Source organism: Sturnus vulgaris, chromosome 13 (assembly GCF_052056855.1).
Source record: "Sturnus vulgaris isolate bStuVul1 chromosome 13, bStuVul1.hap1, whole genome shotgun sequence".
Classification (NCBI taxonomy): Eukaryota; Metazoa; Chordata; class Aves; order Passeriformes; family Sturnidae; genus Sturnus; species Sturnus vulgaris.
Window position 1 is genome coordinate 18,525,579 of NC_142255.1, and position 21,328 is coordinate 18,546,906.

A 21,328-nucleotide genomic window follows, 5' to 3' on the forward strand; every position below is an offset into this window, starting at 1 on the left:
TGCCCACATGTAATATGACCACAAATAAGCGCTATGAGTGGAGAAGGGTTTATGGATAAGCGTCCCGGCTGGGCAGTGCGCCTCCTTCTCCCGGTTCTGTACGTGTGGGAGTAGGGAGGCAATAAACTCCAGTGCAAAACTGGATGTACTGAAATTGTGTGCTCAGACGACAGTTTGCTTTAAAATTATCAGAGAGTGACGGAATAGTTTAGCTGGAAAAGCCCTCTAAGGTCATCAAGTCCCACTGTTCCCCCAGCAGTGCCAAGGCCACCGCAAGCCACGTCCCCGGGTGCCACATCTATAGAGCTTTTAAATCCCTCCAGGGATGGGAACTCCACCACTGCCCTGGGCAACCTGTTCCAATGCTGAACAAGCCTTTCAATAGAGAAATTTTCCCTAATATCCAACCTAAATGGATGAGAGGACATTTCCTCTCCTCCTGTTCCTGTTCCCTGGAGCAGATCCCAAATCCCCCCCGGCTGTCCCCTCCTGTCAGGGGGTTGTGCAGAGCCACAAGGTCCCTCCTGAGCCTCCTTTTCTCCAGGCTGAGCTCCCTCAGCTGCTCCAGACCCTTCCCCAGCTCCGTTCCCTTCCCTGGACATGTTCCAGCACCTCGATGTGCTTCTTGGCATGAGGGACCCAAAATCAAATCATAATTTTCTAATTCCCTGTGATAAATCTGACTATTAGATTGTTGTGGCTGTTAAATCCTTGCCCAGGGATGTTGTTATTTCTTCCCTTCTGGAACTGCACATCCCCAGGTCTCTGCTCCCTCCCTCTGCCTCAGTGCTCCTGGCACAGGTCCTGAGGGATTCTTCCAGGAGTCGGTGAGTTTTAAACCTCCCTCTGGGATTGCAAAATAGACACATATTACAGCAAAAACCAGCAAAGCTGTTTGTCTGGCATCTGGCCTGTCAGCCATAGGAGATGCCTCAAAATGCTCCATGTGCCTTGTTTAGAAGTGTTTATAAATGTGATTTACCCACTGCCAATGCTGTGAGGGGGATCCATGTCTATGGCTGGTGCTTCAATCCAGGAGTTTGTGAAGGGGATAATCACCTGCCCTCACACTGAGAATAACCTGTGGTAGCAGACAAAGGTATTGGCTTTCGAGATAGACCCAAATCTATACAATACTATTTAATCTTCTTAGGGGCTGTGGGTATTAAACTGGATTGGGAATTCCTCCACTAACATGTCCTTCACCCCTGACCCGCTCTTGTTTTAGGACTCTGCCAGCAGAGGAGACATCCAGAAAATGGGATCATTTTCACCTGCCTGTCTCTGCAACAGCATCTCCCATCTGGCTGTTAAGTACCAAAGAAGCTTCCAGCAATACACCCAACCCCTGGAACTCCCCTTCCTCCTGGACAGACCTTTGGAAGGTAGGCTGGGGAGATTTGTGTGATTGCTTTGGATCTCATGTTACTGAGACTGGAGGTGAGAAAAAGAGTTTATCAAGAGTTGACCTAAACTTACAGGACTAGAGAAACAATTCCTCTGGTCAGGAATTGTGAAATGCTGGAGAGCTCTTAGAACTGATCCTAGCTTTGGATGTCTTTCTACTCACAAATAGTCTTTTAAGCAGCTTGTTTTGGAGAGGAGAAGTAAAACCAGTGTTTAAATAGGAGTGTGTGCATAACTGTGATCTCTCTGTGCCATCCTTTTAACTCTCTTGTCTTTGTTAGGGAGAGTTATTTTCTCATACCGTGCAATTTGTTATACCTCTTGTGCAGTTTTGCCACATGTATGTTTATTTTCTTTTTATGCATCGAAAGCAAAGCTTGTATCATCTCTTTATCTAGGTACTCCCATGACCCCCTCCTACTGTTGCCTTAGTGATCCTCCCAACTATTTAAATTAACATTGCCTGTTTTGCAAGAAATTTAGGCTGATAACTTCCCTGGATGTTATGCAAGAGGGTAAATGTATGATAACTTGCATGAAGAGCTTATCTGAGAACAGTTTAGAACTATGATTCACATCTAAAGAATAATTCACAGCTAAAGAATAATGTAACATGCCCACTCTGGGGGAAAAAGTAATCCATGAAGAGTGTCATTCTAACGTAAAACATTCAAGCAGGGCTGAAGGGTAAATTCTGTCCAGCCCCAAATCCTTGTCCCTGTGCTGTCACAACTGCAGACACTGTCACTCTAGCATTTAAAATTTCTCTCCCTTTCTAAATGCTGTTCACATAATTATGCAAGATATGCTAATTACCCTCTAATAAAATGTATGATTACAATTCCACTTTGCCAGTTCTGATTTCTACAGAAAGCCCTGAAAAGATGTAGTCATAGAAACTAATGGCTGCTCAGCACCTCCAGTTTTACTAGAACCACAACTTCCTCACCCTCTGCTGAAACTGAAGGAAAAAAACTCACCCCTGCTTGGATGGCTTCCTGGGGAGTGAAAGGCTGGAAAGCCACAGAGCAGCATCACTGGGAACTCTAAACCTGTTTCCATCCTCCTGAGGTTATTTTGGTGAATAACTGGTTTAGGAGGGAGGTTTGAACAGCTTGGTCTTGTCCTCAGAGCATCATTTTTAGCAATTTAAAGTTGGTTCCTTGAGAGAAGCCATATCCACTTCTCCTGTAGAACAGTAGCCCAAATGATAATATTACAGAAAAATAATAAATAAATACAGTCCTTAACAGCTCCTGGATAGGCATTTGGTGGAATCAGAATTCAGCTTGGATTGGACTGCCTCAGCCAACCCCTCTCTATTAAGCCAAACCTTTGATTATTAACCAGCATAGCCTACAGTCATTAAAAAAATAGACTGAAACCTGGATCTAGATCTGTCTTTACTCATTTAAGTCCATTTCTTTTTGTTGAAAAATAGACAAGCAGTCAGTGAAGCATTGCTGCCCAAATGGTGGAAAGTTGCAGTACTTTGTTTTTCACACCAGATTTTCTTTTGCAGGATTCCCCATTTTGTGCAATGCACTTCCACTCCTGATGTTCCAGATCAACAAACTGCTGACCAAGTGAACTCTTCAGTGGCTTCTGGACACAGCTCTGAGTTTTGAACCTTTAGGAAATGCATTTACCACGGAGGAGGCGGCTACGGAGGAACCGAATCCTTTTCCTGCTTTCCATAGTGTTGGTCTTCTCTTTCTACCAGCTCCAGTTCAGCCCCTCTGCCCTTCCAGCATCACACAGAGCCCCCCAACCCACGGACCCTGTCAGAGTGACTTCCAGGGACCTCCCCAGCAACAAGACTGCTGTAAGAGGCAATGCCACAGCACCCAAAATAAGGCACTGTATCTATGTGGATCCTGAGCCAACTGTGCCCGTCACTACATCAGTGGGTACAACACCACAGCAAGAAAATGCCAGTGAAAGCTCCCCAGATGAAAAACCACCCTATGAATCCAAAGGAGAATATCCCCAGGACCTGTTCAGTGTGGAAGAACGCAGGCAAGGGTGGGTTGTACTTCACATCTTTGGCATGATGTATGTATTTGTGGCCTTGGCCATAGTGTGTGATGAGTATTTTGTCCCTGCTTTGGGAGTGATCACTGAGAAGTTGCAGATCTCTGAAGATGTGGCTGGAGCCACCTTCATGGCAGCAGGTGGATCAGCACCAGAACTCTTCACGTCCCTCATAGGTGTCTTCATCTCTCACAGCAATGTCGGCATCGGTACCATTGTGGGCTCAGCAGTGTTTAATATCCTCTTTGTCATTGGCACCTGTGCCCTCTTCTCAAGGCAGATACTCCACCTGACATGGTGGCCCTTATTTAGAGACATCTCATTCTACATTGTAGACTTACTGATGCTCATCCTGTTTTTCCTAGACAGTGTCATTGATTGGTGGGAAAGCCTCCTTTTACTGACTGCCTATGCCACATACGTGTTCACCATGAAACAGAACGTGTTCCTAGAGCAATGGGTGAAGGAGGAGCTCAAAAAGAAGTTAAATGCTGTGCAGGCAGCATCACCAGAGCATATGCAGAAGGTTGGTGTCCTTAGAGTTCAGAGGGCAAGTTGGAAATAACTTTCTAGTGTAAACCACAAAGAAAAACTGCATCTCCTTCACAAAGCACACATTCGAACCTCAGAATACAGGTACTGGTCAATAATTATGGTTTTAGAATGAGGGAAATGCAAACTAGAGAGATCCTAAGAAATTAGAGAACATCACTAAAAGGGAGTTCTATCTGTGCAATTACTAAATGTCTCTTAGCTGCTTTCAAAGATGTGTGTGGTATTTTGTTTACTTGGTTGTTGTAAAGAAGTTTCAGAAAGAACCCTTGCAGGAACCCATTCTTGGTCTGGGAATAAGATTAGACAATTCTGGTAAATGAGGGAAAAGGCTTCTGTCCCAGCCTCTTGCAACTGAGAGATGTTGGAGGAAATTCTCTTTTCCCTCTCTGAAGCCAGATATGCTGCTGGGATGCTGATAGTATCACTCACTACCTGATCAGCAGCACAGAAAGGCATCTGGCAGCTTTAGCAACCATTCCTGACCCAATTCCGTGCCAGCAGATTTCAAAGTGTCCCCTGGCACTTCATGCTCTGCTAGTCTGATGTCCCTGGCCCTCAAGCCTTCTGATCCTGGTACTCCACATCATTTAAGGAAGGAAGCAGATAAAGGAGAGTGAGGATATTTGAAGTGGTGCAGAATTGACAAACTGCTTCTCTTTCCTACTCCTGGTTTGTTGTTCAGCCAGTGCTCACAGCTGGGAGTCCTGAAAGCTCCTGGGTTACATTCCAGTGGGATAGACATGCAGGAAACACACACACATCAGTGTGGACATCACCAAGCATCACAAATTGAATTCAGCTCTACACTTGAAGTTTCCAGAGAATTCTTACAAATCTTTAGTAGAATGGCAGAGAGCTGCTGAACCTATCCCTTGGGAAAAATTAATCACAGAAGTTATAAATGATGGAAAGTAATGCTAATCACTATAAAAAAATTCCCCTTTGCACCTTCACTCTGCTGGAAAATGAGTAAGGATACAGATGTTGGGGTCTGTCTGTAGCTACAGGAATCAGTTGTGAGTCTGCCCCCAGGTGCCTCCATCCTCACTGGGAGGCCCAAGGTAGAATCCCGTTTTTCTCAGAAGCCAATGGTTTGAGGAGGCTCATGGCTTTGGCTCTTTCAGTAGCATCCATGGACATTTGTGTCACTGTGCCACTTCCCCACAGGCAGCAGCCTGAAGGATCTTTAGATCCTGAAGCAGCAGAGGTGATTGGTCATTTCTGTTCTTCATTGCTTGCAGACAAGCACCAGGGCAGTTGTAGATGATGGAACAATGAAGCCACCAGAAGTGAGGAAGCTGCAGGTAGGTCTAAGCAACTTTACAGGGATTTGAAGTCATGATATTTTGAATCTCTCCCCATGTCAGGTCATAAATAAAAGTGCCAACTCCCGTGTCAAGAAACCTGGGCCAAAGCCTGTGTCATATCGGGCACAATGGCCACAGTTTGCTTAAGAGGACACCTGGCTGAGTCCTGTCCTTAAAGGAAGTTTAATAAAATTTAAGAGACAGCTCAGGCTTCTCAGGTGGATTTAACTAGAAGAGTGCTGCTCATTCTCTGCTATCAAACAGGCATATAGAAATTCAGAAAGTAACTCTTCTTACCTGCTTTCGTGGCCAAATTTCTTCCTGGTCTCTCATAGCAGAGGCTGGCAGGGTCTATCCTTTCCCACAGCAAACCCTGAACAGCTGATGCCTCTGCTGCTGTTGAATTGCTGCCCCATGGCCTGGAGAGGCCTTGTTTGATGTAGAGGTCAGGGAAGCTGGAACTGACTGGTTTGTGCCTTCCCACAGCCTGGGCCAGTCCTGCAGCGGGGCAGCAGCTCAGCCTCCCTGCACAACTCGCAGATGCGTGGCACCATTGTCCAGCTCATGATCCACACCCTGGACCCCCTGGCAGAAGGTGAGTGGATGGTCCACACCAGAGGGCCTTGGGTTCACAGCCCTGAGTGGTTTCACTGGGAATACAATCAGTATTTTGGGGTCAGCAACTCACCCTTGGGTGGAGCTGAGTACCACAGATGGTGTCAGGTGCAGGGAGCTCTGTGACAGTTTCTGATCACATGGCTGGCAAGGACAAACACCTCATGTTTTGGTCCTGCCATATCTACTTCTCCTGTGCCAAGCTGGTTACTGCTGTGGCAGCAGCTGCTGGGGTTCCCTGGAAGTGGTGACATCCCCCATCTCTGCTGTCTCTCTGACTGCAGGGGCAGCAAACGAGAGTTACAGGCTTCCTCCATTCCATGGCATGTCCCATCTTCCTCTTCTTAGCTCAGACCTTATCCCAGCCCTGAAACAGCAGCACAAAAAGAGGTTAAAACCCTTGAAGAATTATCTTTTTGACAATGGATAAAATCCCAGCTGAGATTATAATCATGATGATGAGGCCAATTTTATGTGATTCAACCTGACACATTTAAAAGCCCACCTGCACCATGGTATCATCACAGCCCTGTGCAGGCAATGGGCAGCTCCCCAGGGCCAGAGAAGGACCAGCTCAGGTCCAAAACCTCTTTTAAGCTGCCCAGGGTGCAGAGAAGCCTCATCTCCAGACAGACCAGGGTCTTTGTACACAGCCTTTTAATATGTTGCTTTATATTAACTTAAATCAAGTCATGCTGTGGAGGTTTATTTTCAAAGACATAGTGAAACACACGAAAAAAACCCCATTTTTAAGATTTTGTTTCCTAGCTCGGCACATGCCCCACCCCTCCACTGCCCTACTTGTTCTAAAGAGATTATCTGCTGCCCATTCAAAGAGAGATTGAAGCTAAGCAGATCAACACCTCTCGTGTCCCTCACAGAGGTTACAAAGAGGACTCTTCAGATCAGAATCCCAGCTTCACAAACTGATCGAGGGAACAAAGGAGGGTGGAGGAGGACAGCAAGGCAGATCAGTGTCTGCTTTGACACATTCCAGTGAAGGCACTCAATGTGTTATGAACAGTAGCCTAACAAGAGCCAGACTCAGCAGGGTTTGTTCCTTGCCTCCAAAAGGTTGTATGAACAGCACCAGGACAGACCCAAAACCTTCCAAGAGGATGTGCCATACCCTGAGCATCAGAAAGTGCCAGAAATTAGAGGCTGCTGCCACTCAGAGACCTCCCAGCACCTTCTCATCCTTCCCACACTTCTAAATGTCTCTGTGCAGTATCTGCCCACTCCAGGCCAACACAGGCTTGGCTTTCTGGTCCGGATTGGTGCCCTGGTGAAACTCTGGGACTCCTCAGTAAGAAAGCTGTGGGGGGCTGAGGTTGGCAGCCCAGGCCAAGGAGACCCCCAGCCAGTTCAGCCCAGAACAAGCTGCTGGGAGCTTTCCATGCAGTTGCAAGTCACTGTCCTTGCTGAAGAGGCTGCTTGTGAATATGGAATAAACAGGGCTGGGGGACCAGTTTGGATCTTCTCTCAAAGAGAACTAATCTACTCATTACATAGAATCATAGACTCATTTAGGTTGACCTTTAAGATCATCAAGTCCAACTGTTCCCCCAGCACTGCCAAGGCCATGAGTCCTCAAGTGCCCCTTCTACACATCCTTTAAATCCCTCCGGGAGTGGTGACTCCCTGTGCCAGGGTTTGAGAACCCTTTGGGTGCAGGAATTTTTCCTGACATCCAACCTCATCCTCCGCCGGCGGCAGATGGGAGTTCCCGTGTGCGTGCGGCAGCCGCTAGATGGGAGTGTGACCGTGAGTATCGGTCTGACACCGCAGGGACCGTGCGGGGCTTGGGCTGCCACAGCCTCTCCAGAAGGTTTTTATTTCCCACATTCTTTACTTCACTAATGGCGATGAATTAATGGCAAAACCTCTGCCCCAGGTACGTGCCTGCTCCACTCAAGGCTGTGAGAAAAGAGACATTATAAAATACAATGATAAAATTGCTGGAATTACAACAGCTCAGCAGTCAGAATCAAGGAGCTCATGTGCCAAATCCTGTGTGCCTTGTAGGAGATACTCCTTAATCTGATAAATTCTTACCTGAATAAAAGAGAATCTGGAGAAAAGGAATTTATGTAGAAACTGAGAAACCTAAGTGCCATGAGGAGCTTGGGCAAAGAGATGGAATGACATCCTAAGGAAGGATCTGGAAAAGGATTTGAGCCTGTCAAGGCATATGAGGACTTGTGTTCTGACATGTTAGTAGTTCCTAGCCCTGTGCTAATAGCCCTGTGGGATCCTGGGGACAGCTGTGCCTGCTTCCCATGGATCACCAACACCATCCCTCCCCTTGCTGTGTGTGCAGCACGCTCTGTACCAGGCACATTTCTGTAATTAGGCTGACACATAAAAAATGATCCCAAAGCAATTTATATTTCCTCAAGGGCCCTTGTTCCTTCTTGCCAAGGCCTGTAGCATCAGCAATTACAGGCTGTGGAAATGAACACTCAACAGAAGGAAAAGGTTGCCAACAGTTGCTCAGCAGTTCCTCACTGGACCTGCTGCAGTCAGGGTAGGGTTTCCTTCTTTCAGCTGCCCCCGGTTTTTATTTGGGCAGCACAGAAGTGGTTTCAGGAGAGCAAGGTCCAAAACATAGAAAAGCTTCCAGCACTGAGCCTCCAAACCCAAATTTCAGGGGGAGAGGTCTTGGAAATACAGAAGAAGTGTGAACTACAAAAGTGCAACACTCCTTGCACTTTTTCTCTTTTGAAGAGTGGATTGAGTTCAGAAGGTGGAGTTTTTTCTTTTTGTATTAGGAAGGTATCATTACTTAACTCTGTCTCAAGGAGACTATGTGTTTACTTTAATAGTTCTGATATTTACATGGCATCCTAAATTATATTTTTGATAGAACTTTTTACTTTCAATGTGCCTTTTTCTAATTAGGAATTTTTAGCAAGTTTGTTCTTTTGTCCTTTTCCCCACTTCCTGTGAAAGTGAGTAGAAGAAGAGCACGAGATCTTTTCCAGAGCATCCCATTAGACACCAGAGGGAACTGTTGGAGAATTAAAGGGAGCAAGGATTTTGGAAATGCTCAGGAACCCTCTAAATTCTGAACCTCTAGCCATACCACCAGACTCTTTAAACTCTAGTCACATAAGAACAAGGCAGAAGCCTACATTTCTTTTTGAATGAAGCAAAAGACTCCAGCAGAGAGGTTGTCAGAGCTGCCTGCCCTCACTATGCCCCAGTTAACAAGGTAATGATTTTGGAAATTAGAGCAGAGCAGTTGCAGGCTGGAGAAGGCTGAAGGCAGCTACAGCTTCTCCTTGCTTCATTAGCATTCCATCATTTGTTGTAAGAGAATCATGATACAGAGGGGCAAAAGGAATCAGAGAACTTTTTTTTATACTTCCACTTTTATACAGCAGAATCTCCAAATCCCTCGGGTTCATGCCAAATTATAAAGGAAAAAATCTTCCCTGCTGGTTGTGTTGTCAATCCTATTAGATTGAATATTAGAGCCAAAGAGTGAATTAAATTTAAGAGCCAAATTCAAGGTGGAAGCTCAGCTGCCACCTGAAGCCCATCCTGGATGCTGTCAATTCATAGGACAACAATTCTGGACAGCATCTCAGGGCCATGGACACAGACATGTCCTGTGTGCTGGCTGCTGAGCCCTGGGGACAGAGTTGCCAGCAGTGAGTGCCCCAGGGGACTGAGAGGGACACTGCCCTGCACAGCTGATCCAGCACAGCCCAGACTGAGCTATGGACATCCTTCCTGCCCGTGCTGACCTGCAGATCTGGCCAGCTTAGGGCCAGCTGTGCCTCCAGTCTCCGTCCCTCCTGCAGGAATTGTGTGTCAGAGGAATTAACACCCTTTTAAACGAGGCTGATCTCATGAGAAGTGGACAGTGGCCTGGCTCTAATCTGTTTATCCTGACAGAGATGCTCCTGGGCTCCACTCACGCTCCCAGCCCATGGCCTGGCTGAGGGCAGCGAGCCAGGAGCTTGAATTTCCATAATCTCAGGCTGAGCCTGACCGCCCTGACCCTGCTGACAGGAGCTTTTGCAGCAGCTTCAGGGAAAAGCCAAGCAGGAGGATGCATTGCCCGGTGCTTAGAGGAGACTGGGGGCAAAAGCTCCACCCTGCACTGAGGGATGTGCTTGTGCACCAGGGAAGGAAGCCAACACTTCACATCCCCTCCAGTGAACTTCAGTATTGACAAGGAGTGTGGAAGAGTCAGGCTCTTTCAAAGGAGAAGAAATTATCTTTTAGATTAGAAATTCTTACCTGCAAGGATGGTGATGCCCTGCCAGGGTGCCCAGAGAAGCTGTGGCTGCCCCTGGACTCCTGAAGTGTCCAAGGCCAGGTTGGATGGGGCTTGGAGCCACCTGGGATAGTGGAAGGTGTCCCTGCCCGTGGCAGGGGGTGGGACTGGATGGCCTTTAAGGTCCCTTCCAACCCAAACCATTCTGGTACTCCATGATCATTTCATCTCAGTCCACTGCTCAGTGGAAATCCCAGCTGGTGAAAGATGTTTCTGTCAGACTACAGCAGGAATCTTACCAGAGGAGGACTTGGCCCTTGAGGTCTGAATGTCTGAGCTGGGCCCAGTTATTGGACATACAACAGAATTTACTGATTTTCACAAGGCTCAGCTCAGAACAATGGTTCTGCCCACATGGCTGGACCTGTAATTTCCATTATCTCAATGTCACTGTGATTAATAAAGTGGCAGGGCCCTGCCCTTGAGGCATATGACACCAGCACCTTCTGGATGCATAGTCAACAACACAGCAGATTAAATCAGTGTGATAAAACATTCAGAGGAAATTAATTTACAGCCCTGCACACAAGCCAAACACGGCATTGCAAGATTCCATGTGGCTACTGCCCATGTGCAAACCCAGTGACCCTGTCAGGGAGTGCAGCTCAACAGAGGACATAGATTAGAGCAAAACGGGGCTTTTCTTTGAGCCCATTCTCATTCACTTTCACTGAGAGTCAGTAGGATATTTGAGCAAAAAACAACTAGAGAGACACACAGTTTCATGGTTCACTGTAAACCAGTAAAAAAGCAGCTCAGCTGAGTAAAGCAGAGGCTGGTTTGCAGTTGAAGAAGTCCTCAGCAGTCCCAGAAAGAGAGCACCAGACCTGTGCTGGTGAAGATCATCTCTCAGACAGCCTGGACCATGCTGAACCTGGATACCAGGAATTTAGATCAGCTCCACCAGGAGACACTTGTGTATACTTAGAAAAATCAATCATTTTCCAGGCAACTGGAACATAAAAGGTGTTTATTTTCCATTCTCACAGGTCCCCAGGCTGTAAGCAGCACCTAAAGCCTCTTCAACTGCCACATGGCAGGAGGAAGGTGTCATTTTTAGTTTGTTCATAATCTAGCCTAGAAAAAAAATCAATAGTCCATTTGGAACAAGATGATATTGCACCAAAACTCCCCCTCTGTTCTTTCTGCATTTTCTTCCTGTGAAGTACAGCTATCCTCTTTATTACTGATGTGAAAAGGATTTCTCATTCCTCTAGATTCTCCTTAAATAGTTCCATGTCGAACTGCTAAGTGTAATTGCTGTAGCACTAAGCAGCATCTAGCAGCAGCCAAAACCTGGGGTCACAGCCAGAACAACCCCTGGGGCAGCCCTGGCTGCAGCACCTGCAGAAAGAAGGGGGCAAGAGCATTTGTGTGTTGGGGGAGGCAGGTCCGGGGGGGCTTTGCAGTGACAGCCCCTGATGATCATGTCCTTCTCACCCACAGCAAAATTTAAAGACAAGGTTGACATCCTGAGCAACATGGCCAAGGCCAAAGCTGAGACCCTGGAAGGACAAGGCTCCCAGCCAGGTGAGTGCAGGAAGAGCCAGCCCTGTTTGCCTTGTTGTGCACTGCAAGCCCTCACCTTCCCAGCACGCAAAGCCAAGGGCTGGCAAAGAGACCCTGGGGTCTAACACAAATTTTGTGCTGTTCCTGGGCACAGATAGCTGCTGTAACAATGCAGCAGAAATCAATCGATGCACATGGGCAGGAGCAGCCATCCCCAGAGGAGCTGTTAGTAAGGCAGGGCAGGGGGAGCTACAAGGATGGACTGGAAATGGCCATGGAACAGTGCAGGAGGGAAATCAGGGCATTGCAGACAGCACTTAGGTGCTGCTGGTCTTTGGTAGACCCTGCAAATGAGGTGTTTGTTAAAATAAAGTACCTTCACACACTTGCAGAAGGGCACAGAAGGTTCCTTCAGAGGGAGTAATCTACACTATCTATCAATTCCAAGGACCTGTGCACCCTTCCTTTGACAGAATCATATAATGGTTTGGGGTGGAAGGAACCTTAGAGAGCATCCCATTGCACCCCCTGCCATAGGCAGGTACACCTTCCACTGTGCCAGGGTGCTCTAAGCTCTGTCCAGCCTGGCCTTGAACACTTCCAGGAATGGAGCAGCCACGGCTTCTCTGGGCACCCTATGCTGGGGCCTTACCACCCTCACAGGGCAGAATTTCTAATCTAACATTTAACCTAGATCTGCCCTCTGTCAGTTTAATATTTGTTTGGGTTTTCTCTGTCACTCCTGACACAAAGGCTGTCTTGAAACCAGAGCTGACCTGTGCTACAACACAGATTTGTGCTGCCAGCAAGGCTGGAGATTCTGAATTCCGAGAAGCTTTTGTGTGGGAGGTCCCAGCTCCACACGACACAGGCACCTGAGCACCTCCCAGTGCTGGGCCTCACGGAGGTGAATGAGCCCAAACTTGAGAAAAACTTGTTTAAAACTGGAGTAAATTCTTGGTGTGTGCTATAAGCACCACACTGACTTCACTCCCTCATCCCTGCCCCGTGTTATCCATATTTCTGCTCTGTTCCCACAGAGGTTTCTGTGTTCCTCTTGGCTCTGCAGGTTAATGCAGGAACAGCAGGACATTGCAGTTATTTCCTTGTCTGTGTCAGCACTTTCCTATTTGCTTTTGAATACCCACCAACCGATCAGGGATTAAAGTCTGGCAGCACATCCCGGTCATTTCTCAGAAGCCTTGAAGAGTATCAGGTCCCTGGAGAATGCCTTGGTCTAAGGAGGGAAGGGGGAGCTGGGGGGGTGAAACCTGAGAAGCAATGCTTTGCATCCTTTCTGGGTTTTAAGGATGGCTTTAATACAATCTTCAGAATCCAGAAAGAAACCAAGAAATGCCCACCAGCTAGCATTTCCTTGTGCTACTTACAGCAGTTCTTCATGGAAGGTCAGAGGAGCACCAAGGTCTCATTCTGCTCAAAGTGGGCCAAATTCTGCCCAGATTTACCAAACACAATCACAGCAGTCAGGGAGACAAACAAACCTAAGCAATCTGAGGGTATTTAACCTGAAATGCCACCACTGTGGTAGAGAGCTCAGAGCTCCTGGTGGTCACAGGGAAGGTGATGCCCTGATATGGTGGCCACTCATCCAGGATGACTGAAACCAGCATTCCTTCTTATTGCTTTGACAGAAGAGGAAAAGAAAGCAAGCACAGTGAAGGTAACTCCTGCCAGTGAATCTGAGCCCAGCAAGGACACACAGAAGGCAGATGTGGCACAGGATGGACAGGTATCAAAATCAGGAGCACAGGCACTAAGTGCCCACCCAGGCTGACCTTCATGTGTACTTTCCTTCTTCCCTCTCCAGAGCTGTTGGGACAGGACCCAGCCCATGTCGCTGGCATCTATAAATAGGCTCTGTGTGTAGTAATTTAAGATGCTGGCTGAAACACTTTGGCTTACAAACACAGATTGGATTCAAATTATGACACGAAGTGATACTGGATAGTATTGTCCCCTCAAATGACTCTCCTGAGGTCAGAGGGTACTCCAGGGTACTCCAGGGTAAGAGGAGATAAGAGCACCTGCCTGTCACGTGCTCAGCAGCAGCCTGTTCTGATCCCCAGATCCCTTTTGGGTGTTGTTATTTGGCAGTTCCAAGGAAAGGTTTTTCAAGGACATAAAATATTTAATTTGTGCCTAAAAGGTGGTTGTAGTTAATGGATGCCCATTAGTTAACAATACACAGGTGCTGGGGTGGTGTGTGCCTGGATCCTGTCCCTCAGGAGCTGTGGCTGCCCTCAGCAGGTTACAAATGCCAGCTCTGCTCAGGTGAGGCCACAGTGAGTAACTGCAGCTCCTGGTTAGTGTGAAAATATATTGACTTTTTGATTTTTTATCCTGAGGCACAGCCCCCGTCAAGCAGTGACACCTCAGACGACAGCAGCTCTGAGAGCCAGGACAGCGACAGTGACAGCTCAGAGGGTGATGAAAACGATGAGCCCTTATCTCTGGAATGGCCAGAAACAAGGACAAAACAAGCAATTTACCTTTTCCTCTTTCCCATTGTCTTTCCTCTCTGGAGCACTCTGCCTGACGTCAGAAACCCAGTAAGAATCTGTCTTCCTTCTGCTACTGGAATCATTAACTGAGCTATAGATTTCCTCTGGGCAAGAGTCCCTGGGTCCATTTTTCCATGTCTGGAGTCTTTGCATAGTTGAAGGGCTGTTACTGCTGCAGGGAGTGGGACAGGAGCCTCAGCTGCAGTGTAATGTCATTCCAGAGACTTAATTTAATAAACCACAAATTCTAGCAACTACAGGTCAAGCTGAAAAACAGCAAACAGAGACCAGGGTCCAAGTTAAAGCAATCAATTGCAGTGAAAAGTTTCAGGTGAATAGTTTTTCAATGAGGACTATTAACTTCCCTGAAACTTCTCTTTTTTCTTTTCAAACTTGATTTCAACAGGAGTCAAAAAAATTCTTTGTCATCACATTTTTTGGATCCATCCTCTGGATTGCTGCATTCTCTTATCTCATGGTGTGGTGGGCTCACCAGGTGAGAGGTTTTGTTCTTTCTGAAATGGCAAATCCCCATTTCAGATCAAGTAGATTGAGAGAGGGGATAGTGTTACTGTGGTATTTTATCTGATAAATTACAGCTGCAGCCATCCATCACAACAGTAGAAACTCTGTTTTGTTAGAACCCAAAAGGGAATTTTTAATTTCCTTTTTTTTGATATGACAAAGATTCATTCATTTCTGAGAGCTTCCAAGGGAGTTTGTGCATCAGTGAAAGGAAAAGCACCATCAAGATTTATCTTAATTTTGACTTTTCACTGATGAATGTTTCTGTGCAGAACATAATTATCCATTACCTAATTAAAATTCTAGGAAAATATAGGTTCTGATTCTGGAAGCTGCTAAATGATCTTCACTCCCCCATCTTAATGTTCACCTTGTATTCTGGGAAATAATACTTCCATCTTGTAGGATCAGCCCCCCAATCTGTTTTGAGTGATATATTGTACATGCACAGATCTGATCATACCACAAATCCAAGGACTGTCATCTCCAAAGGCCCTTAGATCTTGCACAGCTGAGATTAAATTTGCAAAGGTAGACAACATCCAGAAGAGGACTGAGGACAGGAAAGTTGTGCTGTAGCTGACTTGACCTTGGCTCAGTGCTGGCATCACTGTGGTGAGATTTCCTACCCTACAAATCCAGAATCAACAAACAGAGTAAAATGGAACTTTTTCATCCTTTAAAGCAGGAACATGCTGCCACGTTTATGGGATTTGGAACATTTTAACTCAAATATGAGACAAACCCTAACACTGTACAGAGCAATTATACCCCATGTTCCATTGCTAACAGCCCTACCCCACGTTGTGTTGATTAGGTTGGTGAAACAATTGGGATATCAGAGGAAATTATGGGGTTAACCATACTGGCAGCAGGCACCTCCATCCCTGACCTCATCACCAGTGTCATCGTGGCCAGGAAGGGACTGGGGGACATGGCTGTGTCCAGTTCTGTGGGCAGCAACATCTTTGACATCACTGTTGGGTGAGTACCATGGCCATGCTAAGAGGGGCATTGCATTTCTTCTGAAATACAAAATTACCTGGTTTGAAACCAAACATCCCTCAGTTAATTTCATTTTAGCTGTAGTTAAATGAAGGGCAGCTGAGCACCCAGTTTCTTTTGAAGAAACCCAACCCAAGCCCAGACAGGAAGGACAAACTGTTATAACTCAGCCCACTATCTTCACCCAATTCTGAGTTAACACAAAATTACCGATTTTTCAAGACAAAAATGCAAGACATCTTTGGCTAATGTCCAAACTCTACAGGCAGGGACCTTACCTGGTCACTCAGACATTCAGCTCCTGGTGAAGATCATTATCAGTGCCTGAATCTCCCATCCTAAACCATCAGAACATTTTCTTTATTATAGCACACCAAGGCACTTAATTCTTAAGCATTATTTTCAAATCATTTTACTCTTGGATTGTATTATGATAGTGCAAGCATTATCCAAATGCAGTTTTGACAGGAACAACATCCAGTTTAGATTTATGCTGAGCTGTATTGAATACAACTGTGCATTTTTCCCCTGTAAAAGTTTGGAAAAATTGCTCAGTTACAATGCAGAAAATGAACTGCCTTAAAACATTTATTTCAATTACTTTTCCTTTCTTTGCAGGCTGCCAGTTCCCTGGTTCCTTTTTTCTATCTTCAATGGCCTCAGCCCCGTGGCAGTCAGCAGCAATGGTTTGTTTTGTGCAATTGTTCTCCTTTTCCTCATGCTCCTGTTTGTGATTATTTCTATTGCTGTCTGTAAATGGAAAATGAACAAACTACTGGGGCTCACCATGTTTGCTCTTTACTTCGTGTTTCTGATCATCAGTGTGATGTTAGAGGACAAGATAATATCCTGCCCAGTATCTGTGTGACGTGTGGACACTTAAGGATGGGTGTGAGGATCCAGCAACATCAAAAGGGGATTGAGGTAGCAGTTGTTTCTACAGAAAAAAAAAAGCAACCAGAATTGTAACAAACTTACTGAAAATAAGGTATCTTTAACATGCTAAAAAATAAATCAATTTTAAGTGGTGTGTCAGCCTCTACTGTTTTTCTTTAGGATCAGAACAGATACTTAAATAACACACATTTAGGCACTTATGGAAAGGCTGATACAATTTAGATGCATCAAATTTTCACTATGGCTGATCCCCTCAAGTTAAAGGAGCTGATTTTCACCACAGAATTTTTACTCATGATAGGAAATTTTCAGGAACACACTCTAAATTAGTGAAGTTGCTCAAACTCCCTGAAATCAATGAATTTTACTTCAGTGGGAAGAGAATCAGACTGATATATCAGAACTGCTCTGCTTAAAATCCCTGTGTGGATAGACAGCAGAGAACTCCCCCAAACTGCACTGAGCTCCTTTCAGATCTCTACCTGATCTTGCACTGCAGTGCCTAAAATTCATGTGAAGTGCCCACAAGTACAAGTGTGATGTCACCTGGGTTTACATCTTGCTGCAACAAGACTAAAAGGCTCAGGGCTTAGGAGAGCACGTTACCTCTAATCAAAACCAAAGCCAGGAATCAAATACAACAAGGGGTTAAATGCTGGGGGTTTGTTTTCATCCTGGTAATTATCTCATTTTTCTTGTTAGCACTGACTTCTACATAGACAAGATGAAAAAATGCCACTGACATCACCAAACCTGAGAGGTTTATTGTTAACACCTCGTGGGAGCACACAATGTGGTTAAGAGTTGCAGACATTTGTGTCACTCTAATCAATCCAGTAAAATGTTAATGAAAATAACCAGAAAGATTTTAAGCTTTTTATTGACTCACTGTAAAACTTTTTTTTTGGATGAGACAGAAAAAAAACTTTAACATTGTGAACATTGACTTTGCATATTTTAAAGGAACTACAAACCAAAGCAAACATCCAACATACTGTTTTTTGGTAAATAAAATTTAAACATTACATATTTACAAATCTACAACCATTCATTTAAAAAGTGCTGCTTGCAGACTAACAAAGTACCATTTTTAAATCCCAATGAGATAATATCCAGAAATACCCCTCTCCATTATTACTATTTGCATCTCCCATTTGTTACACTAAGATTTTACAAGCAGGAATTTTCTCTTTCTTGGGATACAAATCATTTAATTTTCCAATGGAAGTCAAATTCATCAGGCTGTAACTGTACCAACAGCAAACCTCCTCAAATGGGACACAGCAGTGTCAGAGAAACAGCACAATTTCTATTCACATTTCAGTATTTCATCTCCAATAATTATTCCAGTGGAACCATAAGTAAAGCAAAATATATATTGCACTGCAAATGTAAAACCTTTGTTTAAGGTTTTGGACATAAGCATTATTTAGTACACAAAAGGAGAAAATTCAGTTCATACAAAATTTTAAATTGAAAATATGTCTCAAATATTTTATTTACTCATCTTTGTGGTATTGGAAAATATAGTCAAATTGCTTTTCTAATAAAGGACAGTGAGATTTGAAAACTGTTTCAACACTGAATTGTATGATGCTTAAAAATTATTGACCTCAGGATATGTTTGGAACATTATGACTCGAATGAAGAAAATTTCCCACTTATAGTATGTTGTTATTCCACCTCTATTTTTATATATTTCTACAGTGGACTGACTTGCAACAGACTTTATAAAACAATTCATTAAGTATAATGATTTCACTTGATGAGCTACAATATGATAGAGTAATTTAAAAGCACACCCAAATTAACATTGGCAACGCTTCAGGAGAGCCAGGCCGGGGATGCAGAACAGAGGGATTGTGTGAAGGCTGCAGGGACAAACCTGTCCCCAGTGCAGCATCCACTCCCTGACAGCCCTGGGGGATGCTGGAAAGTAAAACTGGTGGGGTTTCTGAGTCTGGAGGCACTGGGAAGTCCTTACAAGGAGGCTGGGACGAGGGTGGAGGAAGGGCCACGTGTTGCCCCCACACCTGTGCCGTGTCCTGGGCTCGGGGACCGGGCTCGGCTCTTGGGCCACCCCGGAACGGGGGTGGGAAGCTGGGTCATAGCTCAGCCCCTCTAACACCCCACGGCAGCTCTGGAAAAAGCACTTGGCTCTCTCTCCTTTCATGGCTTGAAGGTCCTGTAGAACCGTGGCTGTCCCAGTGGCAAACGGGAAACAGAAGTGCAGGGGGCTGGGAACACAAGCACGGCACACCCAGCTATGAGCTTAAAGTACAGCAACTACTGGAGGCAAGATTTCCATGGTAATGCAGCATTCCTACTGTACAGAGCAGAGCAGCCATGCACACTAAGGGGAACTTACAGGGACTGTTCAAAAATAGCCTGTTTATTTCACAGCAGCTCAGAGGAATGAAGAGGGAATCTCTACCATGTACCTGGGTGAAAAAAGGAGCTCCATTTCATGCACAAGGATACTGTACAAGCGTGGCAGTACAAGAGAGCAACACAAATTGTTAAAATAAATTAAATGTGAAAGGTGTTGTAAGTGTAGCATTGCTAGCTCCGCCTCAGGTGGGGGGATACTTTCAGAAAGGTCAGCTACATAATTAGCAGCACATCAGAGAAGAGCCATTACCCGATGGAAGCTGTATCCAAGACTACATCCTGCAATTCTCATCAGCACATACCTGCAGCTTTACATGTTTTAAATCCTTTCTTCTTAGGGCAGCTTCTTCTTACAACTCTACAGAGGTCTGGGAGGAGGTTACAGAGCTTCATAGCAGCATTACTTTTTATTTAAGCCTCTAAGGCTTGCTCTATTTCTATTTACTTAATAAAGTAAATGTGAGCTTTAAAGTTTATCATCTTTCTGCCTAAATGAATATTGCTGGTTTATTATACTTGCAAACTAAAGATGTTTTTAAAAACACCTACCTACTGGTAGGCAGACTGCAATATAAAATCTAATGTAACAGTTTAATATTTGAAAGTATTATAACAACAACAACGAAAAGAAATTAGAAGTGGAAAATAATTAAGATTACTTAAAATAAAGCTATTTGTTAAAGCATGATTTAAATTTGTTTAGGGTGTTTTATACAGTTCAATGTGTTTTTTCCCACCTCCATGCAAGACTTCTAATATTTTCCCTGTAGCCTACCTTCTGGTGAGGAGTTGCTATGTGACTGAGAGCACAGAACATTTTTTAAATGTCTAGAACAAGAAAACATGAGGCAGAAGCCATGACTCCACCACAAGGACTGATATAGCAGTTTTCTTCAGAGAAAAAAAAAAAGTTGTTTTCCCGTGAAAGAGAGACAGAACATTCCAAGTATGTTTAACCAAGCACAATACACCCCAATAAGTTACATTCCCTAAAATTCCCTGTAGCAAGTTTGCTGGATGTACTTGAGTTAGAAGCTTTGGATGGGTGGATGTGGTGTTGTACTGAGTGTTTCAAACACAACCACTGAGTGTTCATGGAGAACTCTCTGCAGGCTGGCATTTGCTGCACGTCACATCTGGAACGAGGCCACTAACAAATGCCAACAGCTGGGCTACTCCATGACAAAATCCAGAGGACTCTTCAGTGTGCTTTCCCTTTCCTAGGGAGTGGGGAGGGAAAGGAACACGAGAGGAAGAGGAGATTTCTACAGAAGTGTTTTCACAGAGACATCAGTGTATTCATTAGAGTTTTGCAAAATTTACCATACCTTCCTTCTGATTGCTGTGGTAACACGTTTTCCAAGTGTGCATGAGAGAAATCCTGGATCTCCAGTACTGTCTAGGTGAAGGTTAACATTTTCTATTCTGCTTTAAAAACAAATCACTCTTCAAAAAGTAACTGGACAAGTTACTATAAATAGCAGTGTAATGCAAAAAAAATAAGCACTGTATTGCTTCTGCAGCAAGTCCATTTAAAATTCACTCCAGTAATTTAAAAAAATTAAAAAAATATCAACTTACTATAAACAATTTAAAATATGTATAATACAACTTTGTATGCTCTTCATAACATCATGAATATTCTATGTAAACAATAGATTCTGAAGAATTTCCTTCTCTCACATTAGTTTCAGTGCATTGTTTCTGTCCATCTGTTACTTAATTTTTTTTTTAAGGGAGCTGTAATACGTCATCCCAAGTCAGAGAACTGATTTTGTTTAGAACCTGCCTCTCCACACACTGATTTGCAGAAAGGACAAGGGACAGGGAAATAACATTTGGCCCATTTTGCTCTCTGTCCATCTCCACAACAGCAGCCAGGCCGAATTTCCCGAGGCCTCGGCCACCATCCATCACACATTCCTGAACACTGAAGGCTGAGATGTTCCTTGTGACTGAAGTGGTTATTTTACACAGGGAAACGTCATAGATATCACCTCTTTAGCCAGCTATATTTAAAGATACGGTTCTCCAAAAATCTTTCTGCATTCCATCACTCCAGTGCTGGGTGGTCTGTCGCAGTTATGAGTGTTCTTCACTTGATTAGCAGTGAGACGATCATAGGCCATTTTGTACTCTCTGTCAAAAGCATCTGCAGCAAGGGAAAAACAACTTTAGATACCCAGCTCAAAAACACCACCTAAATGCCATGACAGCTGCATTTATCAGCACAAAATATCTGTAAAGTCCTTTTTATTTGGCACTTAACACAG

General features: G+C 44.7%; 2 protein-coding genes across 8 annotated transcripts in view; one reads left to right on the plus strand and one right to left on the minus strand.

Annotated features, from left to right (window-relative positions):
* Positions 1–14: 14 nt before the first annotated feature.
* SLC24A1 (solute carrier family 24 member 1) lies at positions 15–18,549 on the plus strand. Of its 3 annotated transcripts, none has more exons than XM_088172693.1 (10): positions 15–1,385; positions 2,930–3,967; positions 5,238–5,300; positions 5,790–5,898; positions 11,653–11,736; positions 13,368–13,465; positions 14,082–14,285; positions 14,644–14,733; positions 15,580–15,746; positions 16,386–18,549. In XM_088172693.1, exons 2-10 carry the CDS (start codon positions 3,047–3,049, stop codon positions 16,633–16,635), a joined length of 1,986 nt encoding a protein of 661 aa, XP_088028819.1. In that variant the 5' UTR covers positions 15–1,385; positions 2,930–3,046; the 3' UTR covers positions 16,636–18,549. The 3 variants fall into 3 exon arrangements, with proteins under 3 accessions (XP_088028819.1, XP_014730075.1, XP_088028820.1); XM_014874589.2 differs by having other exon boundaries at positions 14,088–14,285; XM_088172694.1 differs by lacking the exon at positions 14,644–14,733.
* Positions 17,527–21,328, minus strand: part of DENND4A (DENN domain containing 4A) — a 48,760-nt gene continuing 44,958 nt past the window's right edge. For all 5 annotated transcript variants that reach the window (XM_088172692.1, XM_088172690.1, XM_014874583.2 and 2 more), the window contains one exon: positions 17,527–21,207. In XM_088172692.1, the coding sequence (XP_088028818.1) occupies positions 21,071–21,207 (137 nt within the window). In that variant the 3' untranslated portion in view covers positions 17,527–21,070. The remainder of the gene's footprint in view (positions 21,208–21,328) is intronic.